Genomic DNA, 17,138 nt, shown 5'->3' on the forward strand with positions numbered 1-17,138 from the left:
CATCTGGGGTGGGAGTTCCAGGGTGAGGTGGTACATTTCCTCCATGTAACTCTGAGTGAGGAGAGTCAGGGTAGGGAAGGTTATTTCTGAGGACAGAAACAAGGGATCGTGCAGCAGGTGACGGGAGAGTTCAAAGCAGGGAGGAAAAGAAAGGTGAAGAAGAAGGAAGCAGGAAACAGTCTCCATCTTCATCACGGGCTGAGTAGGGATGAGGGGATGACCAAGAAGGCAGTCACATTTCTCTTGTCCCTTCTCACACATAGTTTACTGATGATGCACAGGGCCTGAGAACTCTCAGCGGGCAGGCAGAATGCCCTTTACCCTTGCTCCCCTTCCAGGCCGTTTGCTATCTCAAGTCTTCACATACTAAGGGCTGTCGCTCTTAGCCAGGAATTTTGACGCCCCTGGATTCACAAAGCGGGGTGAGGGTGTAGTGTGTGTACATACCCTGCTCTGGAGAGAACGGGAACCTGCCTGGTCTTTGGGTTATAAGGTTTGTAGGCTATCACGGACATCAGGCACACAAGAAAAGAAGTTTCTAAAGTGAACACAGCTGTAACACGGAAAACATATCCATTTGTGATTGGACCAGTCTTCGGCCATAGCAGGACAGCAGCGGAAACCACTGAGATGCAGAGGAGCTACAACACAACCCGGCAATCAGCCCGCCTCAGACCAGTTCCAATCCTGGGAAACTTGGAAAGCAGCCTCTCTAATTTTCATTGTAGTCGTCTCTTTTTGGTTTTTTGAGACATGTTTTTTTTTTTTTTTTTTTCAGCCCTGGCTGTCCTGGAACTCACTCTGTAGCCCAGGCTGGCCTCAAACTCAGAGATCCACCTGCCTCTGCCTCCCGAGTGCTGGGATTAAAGGTGTGCGCTACCACTGCCCAGTTTCTTTGTCTTCCTAAAACAAACAAACAACACCTCCCAAACCCACCAGTGGATTTTCGAATCAAACTCAGGTTGTTGGGTGGGACAGCAAGTGCTCTTATCCAGTGACCCTCTCACAGCTCCTTCGCCTTGTTTTCACAAAAACTTCCTCCATTCCTTCTTCTCAGTTTTTAAAATGCTTATCTTTTGGTAATGATTTTACTTCAAAACCTTTTATGTTTTTCATTTTTATTCTCATTTACCTAATTTTGCTTACTCATCTTGAAATCTATCTTCTAATTGGATATCCTTTGCTCTTTTCCCTCTATCCCTGCTTTGTTTAGCCAGGCTTCATTTTTCCTGGCCTACTCCTTCATTTAACTTCTGGTTATTCCTTTCACCTTTCTTAATTCTCACTTCACAGTCTGCATAATTTTTGCCACTGTCTCTTTTCTGACTCTTGGTAGCAGCTGCCCATAACTACCTGTTCTCCTCCTACTTTTAAACTGTTCCTTGTTTTCTCCTGTGAGTAGTGATGGCTATTGAGTGCACGAAAAGACTGTTCACTAAAGAGACTCATTCACATCAGACCAAAAGCTTCCAGCAGAAGCAAACCCCCAAAGTTCCCAACACTTCAGAAAACAAACCCAAATATGGAATGGTTGAAATGTGACCTCTCTCCCACCCCCCAAAAGAAATAAAAGCAAACAAAATCCTCTAGACATGACTAACAGAGTTCAAACCTATGAATCTGTGATCTAGAAGAGTGTCCTAGTCAGCTTTAACTGTTAACTTGACACAGCCTAGAGTCATCTGGGAGCAGACTGGCTTTGGGCATGTCTGTGGGGGATTTTCTCGATTGTTAGTTGATGTCATAGGGTCTGGCCCACCTAGGCAGATGGTCCTGATGTATAAAGAAGTTAGCTAAGAATGAACCTGACAGCAAGCCAGCAACCAGGGGCTCTCCATGGTTTCTGCTTCAAGTTCCTGCCCTGACTTCCTTCAATGATGTACCGTGACCTGGAGGCTGAAATAAACCTTTTCCTCCCCCAAGCTGCTTTTGGTCAAAGTGTTTTTATCACAGAAATAGAATAAAACAACAAAGAGATGGCCAAGATACAGAATATAAAGGCGGAGAAAACTATCCAGTGGAATACAGGGAAGTTTCTAAATGGGGTCGGGTGGCTGGGTAGCGAAGTATACTGAAGAAGCATTGAGGACTACAATCTTAGCAATTGGTCAGGTGTGAAGCTGTTTACAAGGTTGAGGCTAGCACTGGCTACATAGCAAGATCTTGTCACACACAAACAAATGCTATCAAATGAAAGCTAAAAAATAAAAGAATTATAAACTGAAAAAAAAAGAAAGAAAGAAAAACACAATATGGGCAAGAGACTTCAATGGAAATGTCCCTGAAGTTACCCAAGTACCAGGAAGCAGATGAAAATTACTCTGCCACAATTACTATATACCAGGAAAATTCCAGCCAAATCGTATTGAGAAACTATCATGCTCTCACCAGAATGGCTCAAGTGAAAAAGATAAACAGTAACAAGTGCCAGCAGAGAACCATCAGAGCGCTATAGACTGGTGAGAGTGGAAACTGGTACAATTCTTTGCAAATCTGGGACTGAAAGATGAAAATCTTCAATACCACAATGGTTACAAGACCCGATGTGTTTGTTAAATCCCCAGGATGACATTACCAAGAATGAATTTTAGTTACTGAAAAAAGTTAACCAGGATATAAAAGGAAACCAAGATAGGCTGTACATTGGAGCCAATGGCAGTACTTGTACTACAAATGAATACTATAGCCACAGGAATGTGGACGGAATAAAGAAGCAGTTTAAGTGACTCCCGATGACAGACACTTAGTGCACCTGGCTCTTTCAAGGGTATGAGGGGGCAACAACTTTATGATGGGACAAGTAAACAATGCATTTCAGAATCTAAGGCAAGAGGGAGATACATAAATAAGAAAAGGGCAAAGGCTGGAATGAGCCTTGCACATACGGACAGCTTATTATAATGCACGTGCATTTTCTTAACTAGGGTGTAAGGCGGTAAGGCCAGTCATCCTGTTTCCAACCCTTTTGAACTGGGGCTACTGGTGAATATGGGGCACCTCCTTGTTAGATGAGCATTGGGATCCAAACACCTACAGCAGGTGTTTGTAACGGGTAAGCCATCTTTCTAAGCCCTACAATCTGCATTTTTTTATTGTGTGCTTTCTGAGTTTTATGCAATACACAGACTCTTCGTTATAGAGTGGTGGAGAGCACTTAGTGTTTTCAAAGAACATGGAAACTGAGGGATGAAGTAATAAGTTTATTTAAGGACTCAGGAGGATGACAAGTAAACTCAACACCTCCATACAATTACCTGTAATGAAATAACACAGGACACTGTTAGATGTACCTCAAAGGTGGAAATAATTCAACCTGTAGTTTGTCCAAAAGGGTCAATGAGTTCTAGATAGTTTTTCCTATCTTCATACATTTTTACAATTATTTTATATATATGGGTGTTTTGCTTACATGTGTGTCTGTGTACCACATGTGTGCCTGGTACCCAAGAGGCCAGTAGAGGGCATCAGATCCCCTAACACTGGAGTTAGAGATGGTTGAGAGATGTTTTGTGGGGGATGGAATTGAACATGGGTCTTCCGATAGAGTTTATGTTCTTAAGGGCAGTGCTATCTCTCCAGCCCCCTTGATACTTTACATTTTATTTTAAAAATATTTTTATCTATGTGCCTGTGTGAATGTATGCTATATGCCAAGGAGGGCTCTGGATTCCTTGGAGCTGGGGTTACAGGTGACTGTCCAACGTGGATGCTAGAAACTGAGCTAGGGTCCTCTGGAAGAGCAGCACATACTCTTCCTGACTGAGCCATTTCTCCAGTCCCTAGTCCTTGATATTTTTTGATTGAGTAAAGAAAACGAGGAATGTATCAAGGCCTGACTTATTGAAGAAGATGTTTGGCTATTCTGTTTCCATCATTCCACAGAATCATAAAACCTGGCCATTTAGTCATTTATTTAACTGAATGATTCTCAAAGTGAGATATGAGAATAGACAGAATAGCTATATCACCTAAGGGAAAATTTTCTAGAAATATAGCTTTCCTCCAGATCCTGCTACTGGCATTCCTCACACAACTCCCCAAGGATGCCTATCCTAATGTGGCTCAGAGTGGGGTTGTCAGAGTGGGGAAGACACTTTAAAAAGGGAGGTCTACACTTACTCAAAATTTACTAGATGATTTGCATACGACAGCACGGGCCTTTCAGTTCTAAGTCTCTATGAGAAAAAGTGGTTACAGAGATCATATCTCCAAAGAGATAGGTCTCTAGAACGAAAAGCCAAGGGAATTGATTAAGTGATTTTGTTAACATTGTTGCTAAATGCCTTAAACTTAACAGTGTGATCATTTGAAAGTCCTCTGCAGTGTGAGGTTTAAGGCACACTGAGTCCTAATTAGTGTTTTAATAAGTGTGTTAGCACTGTCTTGTACCATTCTGGAATGTCACTTATGGTAAATTAAGGGACACTTTCCCTCCCTATCTTCCATTAGTATTTTAATGCTGGGAGGTGGGAAAAGGCTGATCCATATTCAATAGGAAAGAAGGGAAAACAATAACAAATTGGCATCTCTTCTGTGAATTGCCCCACAGGCCAAGCATTTTTATGTTCTTAATCATTATTAAATGACTTAACATGACACCCAGAGCCTGGCGAATGATTGCATCCCGACATGAGAACGAATTACAAATGAAATGAAAGATCAAGCTGTATTAGAGGACTGCCTCTGGGAAATGAAAATCTTTAATTCTCTTTTATTATTGACATTTATTTGGCTGCCATGAATAACAACACAGCAAAGAGACTCGGCTACGCTTGTGCACGGAATAGCTTATCCCAGGGCTCAACACTGCATTAACATTTATCATATTTGCTTTTGTAGCTGACACCACTGAACAGATTTGCTATCCATCTTGAATTTATCATGCATCGCAATATACTGCATCCTCTAAGTTCATTTTCATACGGCAAGAACAGCAAGATTAGCTAGTGTCTTGCCTCAAATAAATTCCTGATTATAAGCATTCTTAAGGGTGGTTTAATAGATTCAATAAAGCGTAAAGTAAGTTCAGAAAAAAAAATTCAGTTACAAGATAGGGAGGCTAAATTGCAGTCTGGAGAAAATTATGCAAATTGACAGTGAGGAAGACACTTGTATGATACATGTTTCTGGCTATAGGAAGACTTAAAAAGAATGTCTCCACAAAGAGTAACCCAAAGGCTTCTAATGAATCTGGAAGTAGCATTCCATTTCTTATAAGAAGCCTGCATGGTTTAAGACAGGAATGGTCCACACACTGTAAGAAGACAGTGATCTCATCTGTGTCATGCAGAGATGTTCTTTCATGGGTTATTTTTTTCTCACGAAAATTAACAGCACATCTTTTCCTGTCACAGCAATGAAGGACTGCACATTACCTGGTGCCTTTACTTACACGATCTTCCCTATTTTAAATCCCTCCTAGAATTCAAGGTTTAGTATTGATATTTCTCTATTTGGGAGAGTCACTTAACAAGGGTAGAATGTGTTTGAAAAAAACAAACAAATTTTTTTTTTTTAGTTTTTCAATAGTTTTCAGCATTGAAAGTGTCAAATATGTACATGAACAGGTATAGCGGCCCCATAATCCCTCTGTATCCAGTACCCAACTTCAACAGTCAGCAATCAGCTCCTGACCAGTTTTAGTTCATGGATTACACTTAACTCTTCCATCTACTGACTTCTTTTAAAGCAATTTTTTTTTTGTCTTTTGACAAGTCTACAACAAGAAGGTTAAGTAAATTAGTTCTTGTGTCTCTCTTTACCCAAATTGGTCAATAATTTCACCAGTGACTCTTTCCAGCTTTTATATATTTACTTTGTTAAAAAGGTACTTCAGGGTCTGGAGAGATGGCTCAGTAGTTAAGAGCACTGATTGCTCATTCAGGGGACCCGGGTTCAATTCCCAGCATCCACGTGGCAGCTCAAAACTCTCTGTAACTCCAAGATCCGACACCTTCACACAGACATACACGCAGGCAAAACACCAATGCACATCAAAGTAAATAATTCTTTTTTTAAAAAGTCACTTCAGTAGATGTGGTGGTATACACTAACAATCTCAGCCCTTGAAAGGCTGAGACAAGAGAACTGCTCCAAGTTTGAGCCCAGCCTGGGTACACAGAGATGACAAGGAGAGCCTGGGCTAGTGAATGAGAAACTGCATCAAAAACTCACACACAAAAAATTACTTTCAGTAGGATGCCTTTCTTTAAGCTTTGAGTTTTTTAAAGATTTATTTATTTATTAAGTATACAATGTTCTGCCTGCATGTGTCCCTTGCAGGCCAGAAGAGGGCACCAGATCTCATTACAGATGGTTGTGAGCCACCATGTAGTTGCTGGGAATTGAACTCAGGACCTCTGAGCCATCGCTCCAGCCCGGCTTTGTTGATCTTCTATAAGCCAACATTATCCACAAATGAGAAGTATAATTATACTTTAAATATATTTAGACTACATTCAACATTTTATGTATATTAATTTTATTTTGTAGATCTTTAAAGATTATGTTATATTCAGTGTTCAGCTGAGTACTGAACATTGGTAATAATCATATTACTGCTTATAAAAATAATTAACTAACTGCTTATATTTAAGATGAACCATTCAGACAGAATTAAAAGACTTATATTTAGCTTGAATAGTAGCTAAAATATTGTATGAAGTAGCCTCATATTGAAAGATCTTAATTATTTTAACCAATAATGTTTGTTTATTAAATGAAATTCTTATTTAATATCTATGACTGCTATAAAAACAGACATGAGATTTTTCCTTCTTGAAAGAAAATCTGAGGTTATAATCAGCAACCTGGCTCTTTGGGAAAGCTGAGGCAGGAAGATTACAAATTCAAGGTCAGTCTGGGCTACACAGGAACTGAAGGCCACTGAAGGGTATTTAGTGAGACATTCTCTTAAGATAAAAGGTTATATAAAATAAAATGGCCAGGGATATAACTCAACAGTGGAGTACTTGCTTAGCATGCATAAGGCCCTAGATAAGATTCTCAGCATTGGGCTGGGTATGAGTCAGAGGTGGGTCAATCTCTTTGAGGTGGAGGCCAGCTTGGTGTACACAGTGAGTTCCAAGATAGCTAAGAATACATAGAGAGACTGCTTCAAAAAATGAAAATAAAAATAAATTCCTAGTATTACAAAAACAAAACAAATCAACAATGACAAGAAAAAAAAAACAGAAGAGGAAACATTTCTGGATTTTACTTGCTCATAATCGAATAAATGCATTTTATTTTGATGCAAGTGTTTATATGTAAAATGTATTGTTCTTGAAAAGTATTTCTGGACTAAGAAGATTTCCCCAAACTTCAAAAGTAAACAAGCTACATCAATTGACTTTTCATAAACTATAATCTTGAAAGGAAAATCATTCCACAGGGGTTGAGGGAGGATAATCAAAGTCAAACTGCACAGAGGACACGAGAGACAGAACACAGAATGCTGTCATGACTGACTCTTTAACCCCGCGTTGAGCACACAGCGCCCACGTACCTGTGGCCACTATCGTGTCCTCTCTCCCCTGCGTGAAGATCACGGTCCGCTGCCTCTTGGAGTTCACCTTTGGAAGAGCCTGTGCCTTTCTGGCTACTTCTTTAATGTCTTTCGTCTATTAAGAAGAGTGGGAAAGTCACAATCAGTAGAGGAAGGAAATTTTCTTACCATGTTAACACTTTGCTTCTGTTGAGGACCGACCAGGGAACATTTGAAAAGAAGTTTTAAGCACACAGAGAACAGCACATGAGCTCCTGGCGGGCCTATCATGAGTCTGCCCAAACTTCACACCTATGATGGGTCTTATTGCATCTTCACCTTCAATACCTGCTGCCATGCATTTTATTTCAAAGCAAACCTCAGGTGCTTCATTATTTAATTTATAAATGTGTAAATATGCTATCTCTGAAAGATAATGACTAACACACCACATACATAAGCACGAAACACTTTAAAACATTTTGCCTGACTTATGAAAGGACCCAGGTTCAGTACCCAAAACAAAAACAAACCCAAACTTCATAAATCTCCTGCTACTCAGCACAGTGTTTTTAGGTGGGGACATTGCCAGTTGGACAAGTTGACTGCCTGGCCAGCACAAAGCCCCAGAAGTCCCCACCACAAGAAAAAAAAGTCCTTATCACCAGCAAGTGATTATCAAGTCAAATTTCAAATTTAAGAGAGTTTTAAAGACTTATTCATTGTTTTTTGAGGTAGGGTATCCCTGTGAGGCCCAGGCTGGCCTGAAGCTACCTGTATCTCCCTCCACAGGCTAGAATTACAAGTGGGAGCCACTATACCCAAATGAAGTGAGTTTTTCTTTCCTAATTTTTTTTTGTTATTTTAATTGTTTACAGAATATGATTCCAGAATATGATTCCAGCTGGGGCTACCCAGAGAAATCCTGTCTCAAAACAAACAAACAGCCAGGCAGTGGTGGCGCACGCCTTTAATCCCAGCACTCAGGAGGCAGAGGCAGGCAGATTTCTGTGAATCTGAGGCCAGCTTGGGCTACAGAGTGAGAGCCAGGACAGGATTCAAAGCTACACAGAAAAACCCTGTCTAAGAAAAAAAAAAAAAAAAAAAAAGATAAACAAACAAACAATACCCAACAAAAAACAAGCTATTTCTCAAAACCTTGATGCTAATTTTCTTCTTCCCACCTCCCTTCTCTCTCAAGACAGGGGCCCTCCATGTAGCCCTGGATGTCCTGTAACTTACTATGTAGACCAGGCTGGCCTCCAACTCACAGAGATCCGCCTGCCTCTGCCTCCAAAGTGCTGGGATTGAAGGTGTGCGCCACTACACCTGGCTCAGATGCTGTTTTTCATATCATACAGATATAAAACACTATCATACAGATATATATAATATATATTATATATACACACACACGCACAGATTTTTATATCATACAGATATAAAACACGATGGTAAACACTTTAACTTGAAATGCAACATTATGGAGCCAGGTATAGAAACCCACACTTTGTAATACTAGCACCCTGGAAGTTGAGGCAGGACAGCAAGTTCAATGCCAGCTTGGACTATCTAAGAGATACAGAGAGGAAGGAAGGAGGAAAAAAGAAGAAAGACAAAAGGAAAAAAAGAAAGATGAAATGAAAAAAGAGGCATTAGTTTTAAAAGCCATGTTTTCAACCATTTTATTATCAATTAATTATGTGCTTTTGAGACAGGGTTTCATACACCAAGGGTGGCCTCAAACTCTATATATAGCCGAAGTGGGTTTTGAACTCCTGTTCTCCCGCCTTCACCTCTCAGGTGATTGCTCGGGATGCAGGCCTGTATTACTTGCCCAGTTTATGTGGTGCTGGAATGGAACCCATGGCCTCACTCAATCTAAGCAAACTCTATACTGACTGAGCTACACCCCTTGTTCATCTTTCTGGCCATCTTAGAGAAAATCCAGGACTTTCACTGGATGCACTTCTAATGCTGGCCATGGATTGGACATTTCAGGCAGTTGGCTTTATCACTGTGCAAAGTTTCACACGTTTAAGGAGAAAGAGACACAAGCCAAAGGGGAAATGTTTAACTCTCTAAATGTAGTATATATAGGAAGAAAAAAAATTACATAAAAAAGAGGGAGACTTAGGTAAGCAAAGCAGGAGTCATAAGTTACAGTTATATGTAACAGTTACAGACAACGCAAAAACATTGATATGTAAGAAGAAAGTCTGGCAGCCAGGCATGATGGCATGCCTTTAATCGTAGCGCTTGGGAAGTGGAGGCAGGATAATGAGTTTGAAACTAGCTTGGGTTATCATTTTTTCGTTGCTTATTTTAAAAGAGAAGAAGCCTGATCTCTGATAAGAAAGTAAGTACTGACGGGCGGCACTGGGGAGACATGACGTACAACGGAGGCCCTGCTGGCTCATTCATGGCCACCAGAATGGGCACATGGCACTAATCAGAGCAGTTACCACCTGCTGCTACATCATACTTTCCCATCTATCTCGACCCTTGTACTATAATAAAGTTGTTATTCCTGTTCTCAGACAAGAAAAAAGAAAGAAAGAAGAAAAATAAAGAAATTCCTTAAAATTTTGGAGATAGACTATTAGAAATAGTTAATAACAGCTAAAAAGACCCAAAATGCCATATAGTAACAATCAATGTTTTCATTCTGTTAAACAATGCACATTCATTAGACTGACTCATCTATATTAAGCCAATCTCCTTAGTACAAATATATATTACTACTAAAGGATTTCTTTGACTATATATAGTTCATATTTAATAAAAGGCAGAGGTATACTGAGAACAGAGTCTTATGCATTACATGTTTTTTTTTGTTTGTTTGTTTTGTTTTTTGAGACAAGGTTTCTCTGTGTAGCTTTGCGCCTTTCCTGGAACTCACTTGGTAGCCCAGGCTGGCCTCGAACTCACAGAGATCCGCCTGGCTCTGCCTCCCGAGTGCTGGGATTAAAGGCGTGCGCCACCACCGCCCGGCCATTATATGTGTTTTTAAAAAATCAATTAGGAATACTTACTTATTTTATTTTGTGTGCATGTGGAGGTCAGAGAACAACTTGAAGGGGTCGGTTCTTTCTTACCATGCAGGCTGTGGGCATCAGGCTCAGATTGGCAGTAATGCCCAGAGTCACCTTGCCTTGTTTTTTTTTTTTTTCATTTTTTGAGTTGAGTTTCTTGCTACACTGCCCAAACTGGTCTAAACTCCTAGATCTGAGTTATCATCTTATTTCAGCCTCCAGAGTAGCTGAGACTCCAGGTACATGCCATTGGACACAAGTAAAAAAAAATTATTTTTAAACCAACGTTTTCAAAATGGTATAAAGAATAATTTTTCAGAATTTATTTATTTTTATTTTATTTGCATTGGTGTTTTGCCTGCATGTGTGCCTGTGTGAGGATATCAGATCTTGGAGTTACAGACAGTTGTGAGCTACCATGTGGGTGTTGGGAATTGAACTCAAGTCCTCTGGAGGAGCAGTCAGTGTTCTTAACCCCTGAGCCATCTCTCCAGCCCTGTGAAGAATAAATTAATGTTAAGAGTCCATGGTTTCTTTTTTACCAACTCTTTGGGAAGACACAGTTTACTGTCCGAGTTTGGTAATTTAATAAAAAAAAAACTAATGTCTCAAATTTAATCTCATAAAAGTGGCAATTCAAGATTGAAATAAACTTTTCAAATACAAACCAGAAACTTTTCTAGATTTATGCAAGCTTTATTTTGATTGTATCCACATCCACAGTTCACATAAAATCTTTTTATTGCTCACTCTAGGATCACTGTTAGTATGCACCTAATCCAAGTATCTTACTATGTATTCAGGAGCAACTGCTTGCTTGTAAGAAATGCTTTTCATGTAGTGTAAATCCTTTCTCAAAACCTCAATTTTTATCTTCACAACACTATAGATTGTAAGTCCACAGTATTCCCCCTCTTCATCTCCTTAGGTCCTTCTCCCTCATACGCAGGATCACGTATCCTAGCAGAAAGATGCAATTACAAAGACTTTAGAATATAGCAAACCTAGACTTACTGATAACCTTGAATAGGTTCATAAACATCTCTAAGACTCTATTTACTGACAAAAACCAAGGAAATACTCTACTAAAAGATATTGGAGCTGGGGGTGTAACTCAGTGGTAGAGTGCATGTTTGGCATGACCAAGTCCTGGGTTCAAATCTCCCTTTATGATACTTACCAGAAAAGGAAAAAACAGTAATTTTATAGTGGAGAGAATTGATAAACATCGCTTTAACTAATAATCAATTGATACTAAACTTCCTGGACAAAAGAGGATATTGCTATAGTCCTCAAAACTCTCCTCTACATTATTTTCCACTGTAATGGGAAGGAGTAAGTTATAAAGGATAAACCAATCGATACCACCTTAGCCCAGTGATCAAGGTTAACATCACCAGCAATAAGACTTTGTGACATCATTTAACCTCCCTGATATGATACTCTGAGAAGAGCACATCACTTCTGTGGTTTTCCTGTTAAAAATGTACAGCGTCAACCCACTCAACACCAGACACACTCAAATAGAGAGAGGGACATTCTACAGAATGAAAGACCAGGACTTCTGAAGTATCGAGGAAGGACTGAAAAACTGTCATGGACTGGAAGCTGCTAACAATCCATGACACAAATGTAATGTGGGATCCCATGTTAGATTCTGGAACATGAAAATGAAAAAACCAGCCTGAGGCAGCTAAGGGTGCTTGTTGCCAAGCCTAAGGAGCTCAATCTTCAGAACCCACAAGGTGGAGGGAAAGAAATAACTTCCCAAAGTTGTTCTCTGAACTCTCTATGCACGTATGGATAGTCCACACAAATCTAAAGAAAACAAGAGAAATCACTAGCAAGATCAGAAAATCTATCCTGTTTTTGTTTTGTACTGGGTGTATGTTAATTTTCTGATTTTGGCCATTAAACTTTGGTTATTTAAGATGTTAACAGGCCGGGCGGTGGTGGTGCACACCTTTAATCCCAGCACTCGGGAGGCAGAGGCAGGCGGATATCTGTGAGTTCGAGGCCAGCCTGGGCTACCAAGTGAGTTCCAGGAAAGGCACAAAGCTACACAGAGAAACCCTGTCTTGAAAAAACCAAAAAAAAAAAAAAAAAAAAAAAAAAAAATGTTAACAGAAGCCAAGCAGTGGTGGCACATGCCTTTAATCCCAGCACTCAGGAGGCAGAGGTAGGCGGATCTTTGTGAGTTTAAGGCCAGCCTGAGCTACAGAGTAAGTTCCAGGAAAGGCACAAAGTTACACAGAGAAACCCTGTCTCGAACCCTCCCCCCACCCAAAAAAAGATGTTAACATTAGGGCTGGAGAGATGGCTCAGTGGTTAAGAGCACTGGCTATTCTCCCAGAGGACCTGGGTTAAATTCCCAGCAACCACATGGCAGCTCATAACTTAACTCTTCCAGGGTACTGACACCCTCTCACAGACATACATGCAGGCAAAACACCAATGCACATACATAAAAAAAAAAAAGAGATATTAACAGTAGGGGAAGGAAGGTGAAATGTTATGTGGGGATTCTGTTCTGTTCTTGCAAATTTCTTCCTTTTTTAAAAAATTACTTATTTATTATATATATAGTGTAATGTATGCATGTGTCCTTGCAGGCCAGAAGAGGGCACCAGATCTCATTACGGATGGTTGTGAGCCACCATGTGGTTGCTGGGAATTGAACTCAGGACCTCTGGAAGAACAGCCAGTGTTCTTAACCACTGAGCCATCTGTCCAGCCCTGTTTTTGCAAAATTTTAAAAACTAAAGTTATTTTACCATGAAAAGGTGAAGTTAGGCATGGTGGTGTATGCCTTAATTCTAGCACTAGGGAAAACGTGGCAGAAGGGCCCTGAGTTTGAGGACAGCCAGTTGCTGTCCCACGGTCACTCCTATAATCTTAGGATACAGAGGGCGAGCAAGGAGGACCCTTCATGAATTCTTGGTCAGTCAGGAATCCAGAGTGAATGTAAGGCTAGCCTGTACTATCAGGAATGCGATCCTGTTTCAAAAAAGAAAGAAGGCAGAGCTGGAGAGTTGGCCCAGGGGTCTGGCGGAGAACTCAGGTTTGGTTTCCAACAGCAGCATGGAGCTGCTCACAACTGCCTGTACCTCCAGTTCGAGGCGATCCAAAGCCCCCTTGGCCTCTGCAGGCAGTAGGGACACACGTGGTGCACTAAGATCCATACAAGCAAAGCACCATACACTTAAAATAAAAATAAACCAAAAACAAAGACAGAAAAGTTGTGGAGATGAAAGCAGATAAGGAAAGTTGAAAGAGCTTAATGTGTTTATTGTATGCTAATGCAATACTAATTTTATTCCTCTTAATGACTCTCATTTTAATTCTGCCTAAAACTTCCAATTCCATAAGATTCTCCAATAATCCCTAGGAAGGGCCTCAAAACTACTGAGTACTGAAAACTCATGTACAGTGTCTACTCAGGAGGAAAAAGACAACAAGGGGATGGAGCAAGAGACCAAAGTTCACAGAGTGGAGTTGTGAGGCCTTACAGGGCTCTCAAGTGAGTGATCTCTAATTTTAATTTCTCCATACAGCAGATATCACAATTTCCTCTATCTTATCGGCCATGTATATGTCTCTAAAATATTCACCTGGCCTTTCCTACCCCAAGCAGTAGGTCTATTAGCACATTTCATCTTGCAGACGAAGAAACTGACTCACAGACATGAAGTTGGCTGACTAGGGTTATTAACACCATGCAGTCAGGATGACGGTCCCCAGACCGGCCTCTAGGAATCACAGTGTCCACAACCACCATTTCCAGGCTCCCCACAGACTATGTTGCTTCTAGGAACCCTGGGACGTGCTTTTTGCTATTATCACAGAAGTCTAGATTGCTCTTCCTCAGCCATTTTTCTGCACATTCACAAGTTAATCCTGATCTTTATTTAAATGTGCTTTTTCTTAGTTGTATTTTACACCATAAATTCCAATGTTTAAATGTTTAGACATTCCCCATTCTTCAAGGCCATTCTGAAGTTCAACTTTTCTTCCAATATGCTAGAACATGACAGAGAAAAAATGTGGTTTGTAATAAAGAATACCAGACTGGGAGAGTTAAGCTCTGGTTATGCTGGCAGTATGTGTGAGCTGTGTGAACTGGAACAGGTCATATGGCCTGGATTTCATCTGTTGAACTGAGTATCTACCTCTCAAGGTTTTGGGAAGTATTAAATGTATCAGTGACATATTGGAAAAGATTGTAGAGACTGAAGCATTTTATTAAATGCAAAACTGTGGTTTTATCAGCACTGGTTAGTGTAGTATTATCTTCCAAATTCAAGACTCTCTTTTCTTGGACCAGCAAAATGGTTTGGTGGGTAAAGACGCTTGCTGCCAAGTCAGATGACCTAGGTTTGATACCTGGGGCCGAAGTGGTGGAAGGAGAGAACAATTTCCCCAAGTCGTCCTCCGAACGTCACACCTGCACTGCAGTATGTGCCACCCAATAAACGGGTGAACAATTTCTCCTTGTCAAGAACACATTTTCTTCACTCCGCTTTTCCCGAGCAGGTGACACAGATGTTCGAACACCTTGTCCCAATCTCTCCCGGCTGTGGCATTCCCACACACAGCTCACTTAACTAACCTGTTTTCTGTTTTTTCTTCTAAACAGAATCTCTGTAAGATTATGGCGTTCAATCTGCAGTCAGGTCTCAGGATACCCTCCTCACTCAACCCAGCCCAGAGACAGTGTCTTGTGGGATGCACAGTCCACCGTGTTCTTTCTGTTGGGCGGCCTTTGTACTTGCTTCCTCTGTTTGAGATGTGTCTCCTTGTTTGACTGATTAACTACCTACCCCCCCATCATTGGTAGACAGCTCTGTTTGTCAGAGTTTAGCTTTCTTTTCCTTCCTTAAAATTTTTATTACTATTGGGAGGGGCATGTCTGGTACGGTACACGCATTGGGCTCAGAGGACAGTCCCGAAGAACTGGTTCTTTCCTTCCACCTTTTCCTGGGTTCTGAGGAATTGAACTCTGGACTCGTTGGGTCATTTCTTTTCCTTTCCTTTTTTTCTTTTTTGGTCTGTAGGTGGCATCACGAATATCAAAAGTGCTCAGTAAATACTTTTAATGAAACACTGAATGAACACCACTAGAAAACTACATGGTAAAACTACTACTAAAATTGTCCTCTTTGGGGCCCAGACCCCTCAGAAAGCATGGGCATATTCTCCTAGCTAGCAGGACCTGACTTACAACTTATTTTCAGAAACTGTGACGGTTCACTGCCATCCTAAAATTTGTAAAGAACACAGGAACCTAAGAATCATCTTAGAGATTTCTTTGGGAACCATTACTTCCTGAACATGTTTTGTAGATTTCTCCTCAGTGCTGATTAATGAAACTTTTTGAGATACTGTATATGTTCAGTATCTGCACCATCTAATAAAGCAGTCAATCATTCATACAGGCTATAGAAATCTAGAAATGTGTGTAGGACAACAGAGGCTGCATTTTATTGTTTGAGACAGAATTTCACTGTGCTGTATAGACTAGTCTCAAACCTACGGGCTCAAGCAATCCTCCTGCCTCAACATTCAGGGTAGTTGGTACTACCTAAATTTATTTAAATTAAAATTTAAAATAAATTTTATTTAATATTAAACAATCTTAATTTGAGCAGCCAAGTATGGCTATTGGATCACACAATTCTATACTTTGGTCGTTGAGTGTTATAAGATGATTGAGTCCTCACTGGTCAGAGAGGCTGGAATTCTAAGATGTTCTGGGTTGTAAGGGGCTGAGGGAAGAAGGAAAGGGAGTGAGATCACCTTGTCCTTCAATGGACAGAGTATTATACCTTAGACAGCAACAAGAAAAGGAACATTTTTTCTTGAAGTAATGTTGAATAAATGACTCAATAGATTTGAATTCCTTTCAGAATTTGGCACATATTCGGTCTGCAGAGACAACAGAAATACAGAGAATAACTAAATCTAGGTTTTGGAGGTATTTTCTTCATTCTATTTAATTTACATCAATTTATGACAGTTTTTAAAAGGCTCCATAATGAAGCATGCTTTTAAGTACCTTGTTTTTATTTAGGTTCTAAAAATGCAAACCTTTAACTAAGTTCAACTCAAGATAAGGAAGATTTAACAACACATTGCACTATGAGCTGTTTTTCCAGAATAATAAAAGGCTTCACAGAACTCTTTACCAAGAATTGTCATTTTAAATTCTTAGCAGGACTGTCATTTAAATCGGGCACTATGCAATTTTCTATCACCTATATAGAAAGAGCCTACCTTGTGCTCTGCCTAGCTCCAGCTTTTATCTCCTTCTCCAGTGCCCTCCTAAGCTGCTGCTTCTCACTAAAAAAAAAAATGCCCATTCATTTTAAAGATTAAAGATGTTTTTGAAAAAATAAAGATTATCTAGAATTTGCAGAGAAACCCACTAGGGCGCCATAAACAATGCTGCTGAGGGTCTTTCCTGATGAATAAACACAGGTTATTTTTAGAGGCGTCGGGCTGGCCTGTCAGCAGTCAGATCACTGATGGCAACACTCAGTGGTTTTGAGAAAGGATTGGGATTAATAACAGAAAATAAGGGAGGGCAGGGAGGGGGGCTGGTAGGAAGGAAAGATGCT

General features: G+C 40.3%; 1 protein-coding gene across 2 annotated transcripts in view; it reads right to left on the minus strand.

Moving 5' to 3' along the window:
• Adk (adenosine kinase) overlaps positions 1-17,138 on the minus strand; it is a 407,238-nt gene that overhangs the window by 58,662 nt on the left and 331,438 nt on the right. For both annotated transcript variants that reach the window (XM_006984766.3, XM_006984767.4), the window contains exon 9: positions 7,508-7,622. In XM_006984766.3, coding sequence (XP_006984828.1) covers positions 7,508-7,622 — 115 coding nt within the window. The remainder of the gene's footprint in view (positions 1-7,507; positions 7,623-17,138) is intronic.

This window comes from Peromyscus maniculatus, chromosome 9, assembly GCF_049852395.1.
Source record: "Peromyscus maniculatus bairdii isolate BWxNUB_F1_BW_parent chromosome 9, HU_Pman_BW_mat_3.1, whole genome shotgun sequence".
Classification (NCBI taxonomy): domain Eukaryota; kingdom Metazoa; phylum Chordata; class Mammalia; order Rodentia; family Cricetidae; genus Peromyscus; species Peromyscus maniculatus.